Genomic DNA, 2500 nt, shown 5'->3' with positions numbered 1-2500 from the left:
GAGAATATCAACAGCACCTTTTCAATGAAATGGGGAAAGCGTGTGAGCTTTACGGCTCTGAGATACCTACACTCCAGAATCTCAGCCAGAGCTCCGGGGTCTGTGGCATGCCAGAACACCTGACAACCCAGACACACAGATGGGGAAATACATGAGCAACCGTGTCCAATATGTTGCAGGCCCAGATAGTTAAATCACAACAGATTCAACTTCATCATTGTGAACAATACAAAGCCAGTGGAATACAGTTAGCATCAAACTGCAAGTGCAAAAGTAATAGCATCATTTAGAAATAATGTGCAGAGTAAATGTGTATGAGCAGGCTACCCACTTTTAAAATGTGTTAAAAGTGATACCCACTTTTTCAAACCTTATCTTCTCCCGAAACAGTAAGGGGAACACGGCAGGTAGGCACTCGGACTGCCTGTACTGATTCATAAGGCACACGCTCAGGTAGATATCATCTTTAGCCTGCAGGTGCACCCCAGGACAGCTCACCTGTCAAAGGTGAAAGCACACGACAGCGCGGTGTATTTAGGGGTTCCGCCACTCGCAGTTAACCAATTCACTTACTTGGCAGTAGACAGATCAAAATAGTCATTTGAAGCTACACGGCCTATAGGTTAATCCTGCACCGGACTTTACAGAGATTAAAGGTTGCCTGCTGGCTTTTTTTCGTTAGCAACAGGTCTGTTACAAAAGCAGCACATATAACGTATAAGCAGCATAACGTATCCCTACCCCTAGGGTATACTCGTTAACAATGCAATCAACCATAACCCAATTGCTTACCTAGGAGAAGATACACATTTGTTCAAAATAAAATCAATTAAAAAGTGCATGGTCAATGGGTGGGTAAATAAACGCCCACTTATGCGGGACATTGAGACAACTCTGAGGCAAACTGAATTATGAGCAGCTCCCGAAAACACAGAAACTAGTTAGCTAACTTATTTGCAATTAGCAAGAGTACTTGCTGGACAGCAAGTCACCAACATATTAACGCCAAGTTGCTGGCTAGTGAATTTGACATTGAGAAATCGCCTTACCGCTCTGAGGTTAAGTTCCACTACTACTTTCATGGCCTTCTGAGTCATCCTCGTTTAACTCAGCCTCTGAATATCGCTTACATTTACTTTATTGTAATGGCTAAGTTTACAAGCCTAGCTACAGTTTTATATAATCAGCAGAGGCAAAGGCACTCTGTCGGAGACCACAACTTGAGTAAGCGTCACGTTGCCATGGCTTCGCTATTCCATAGAGAAAACTGTCCGCATGTTTAGGAGTCCACGGTAAACTTGGTTCCGCTATTGAAGGGTGAGTATTTCGCTTCAATTTGAAGAATAAAAAACCGCTTCTGTAATGCTAAGCTAATGGAAATAAAAATAAATATGACTTCCTTTTATTTACATATATTTTAAATATCTAGAAAAAAGTACTTTAGTAAATGAGGACATCTTACAAGCCGAGTGGAGCAGTAACATAAGTTACATAACCAGTGCACTGACAGAGCTGTAAAAACCATCATTCATTTTCATTCTTTCCTCATATTTTCTCTCTAAAGTAGCTTGCCTGTCAGACTACAGCCGGAGACGTTTTAAGGGAGCCGATACGGACTTTGCTACAACAGAAAACTCAATTTGATATTTATTCCAGCTTCCACTAGAGGGAGTCAGAGACAACCACTGACACAAAGTAACTGAGGACACAGTACTCAGAGGACAGTAGCTATGACTTTAAAAGTAGACGAGAAGTCAAATGTCTCTGTTTCAAGCATACAATACGCAAACACACACATCATTCTTGGATCAACTTTGGGTGACATTACGCGATCTATCTTGGAACTGCTCGTCAACTAGTAAATCAGTTGGTGCAAAATTAAAATTAAAACGTGAAATCAATCTCTGTTGGAGCACTAGCTGGTCGCGGTCGGGCAGTCTGCGTTTCGACGGGTTGTAAAACCAGCGCACTGATGATGCGCCAGCATGAGCTCTGGTTTGTCCATTAAGACTGAATGCACACACCAGCAACAACTCATTCCATTCTGGTAACACAGCTACAGCCTCACATACACACACACACACACACACACACACGCACCACCTCAGCAGACTGCGGGTAACACAGGTACAGCCTCACACACACACCACCTTAGCGAACACAGGGTAACACAGGTACAGCCTCACACACACACCACCTCACGGACACAGGGTAACACAGGTACAGCCTCTCACACAGACACCACCTCACGGACACAGGGTAACACAGGTACAGCCTCACACACACACCACCTCACGGACACAGGGTAACACAGCTACAGCCTCTCTCACACACACCCACACACACACACACACACACACACACACACACACACACACACACACACACACACACACACACACACACACACACACACACACACACTAATGCAGGGCACGGGTTTCAGAGTGTGATCATAAGTGATGGGCTTCACCTGTAATCTGAGGTCTAAAGAGCCCAG

The 2500-nt window shown here is 44.1% G+C and overlaps 1 protein-coding gene across 2 annotated transcripts in view; it reads right to left on the bottom strand.

Annotated features, from left to right (window-relative positions):
- The window catches only part of spata6l (spermatogenesis associated 6-like), a 10008-nt gene extending 8729 nt beyond the window's left edge, over window positions 1-1279 (bottom strand). For both annotated transcript variants that reach the window (XM_031584987.2, XM_031584988.2), the window contains exons 1-3: window positions 1050-1279; window positions 361-498; window positions 71-119 (exon numbers count right to left, since the gene is read on the bottom strand). In XM_031584987.2, the coding sequence (XP_031440847.1) occupies window positions 71-119; window positions 361-498; window positions 1050-1097 (235 nt within the window). In that variant the 5' untranslated portion in view covers window positions 1098-1279. The remainder of the gene's footprint in view (window positions 1-70; window positions 120-360; window positions 499-1049) is intronic.
- Window positions 1280-2500: the final 1221 nt, after the last annotated feature.

Source organism: Clupea harengus, chromosome 18 (assembly GCF_900700415.2).
Source record: "Clupea harengus chromosome 18, Ch_v2.0.2, whole genome shotgun sequence".
Lineage (NCBI taxonomy): Eukaryota > Metazoa > Chordata > Actinopteri > Clupeiformes > Clupeidae > Clupea > Clupea harengus.
The sequence above is the reverse complement of the archived record's forward strand: the minus strand, read 5'-3'. Positions and strand labels throughout refer to the sequence as shown.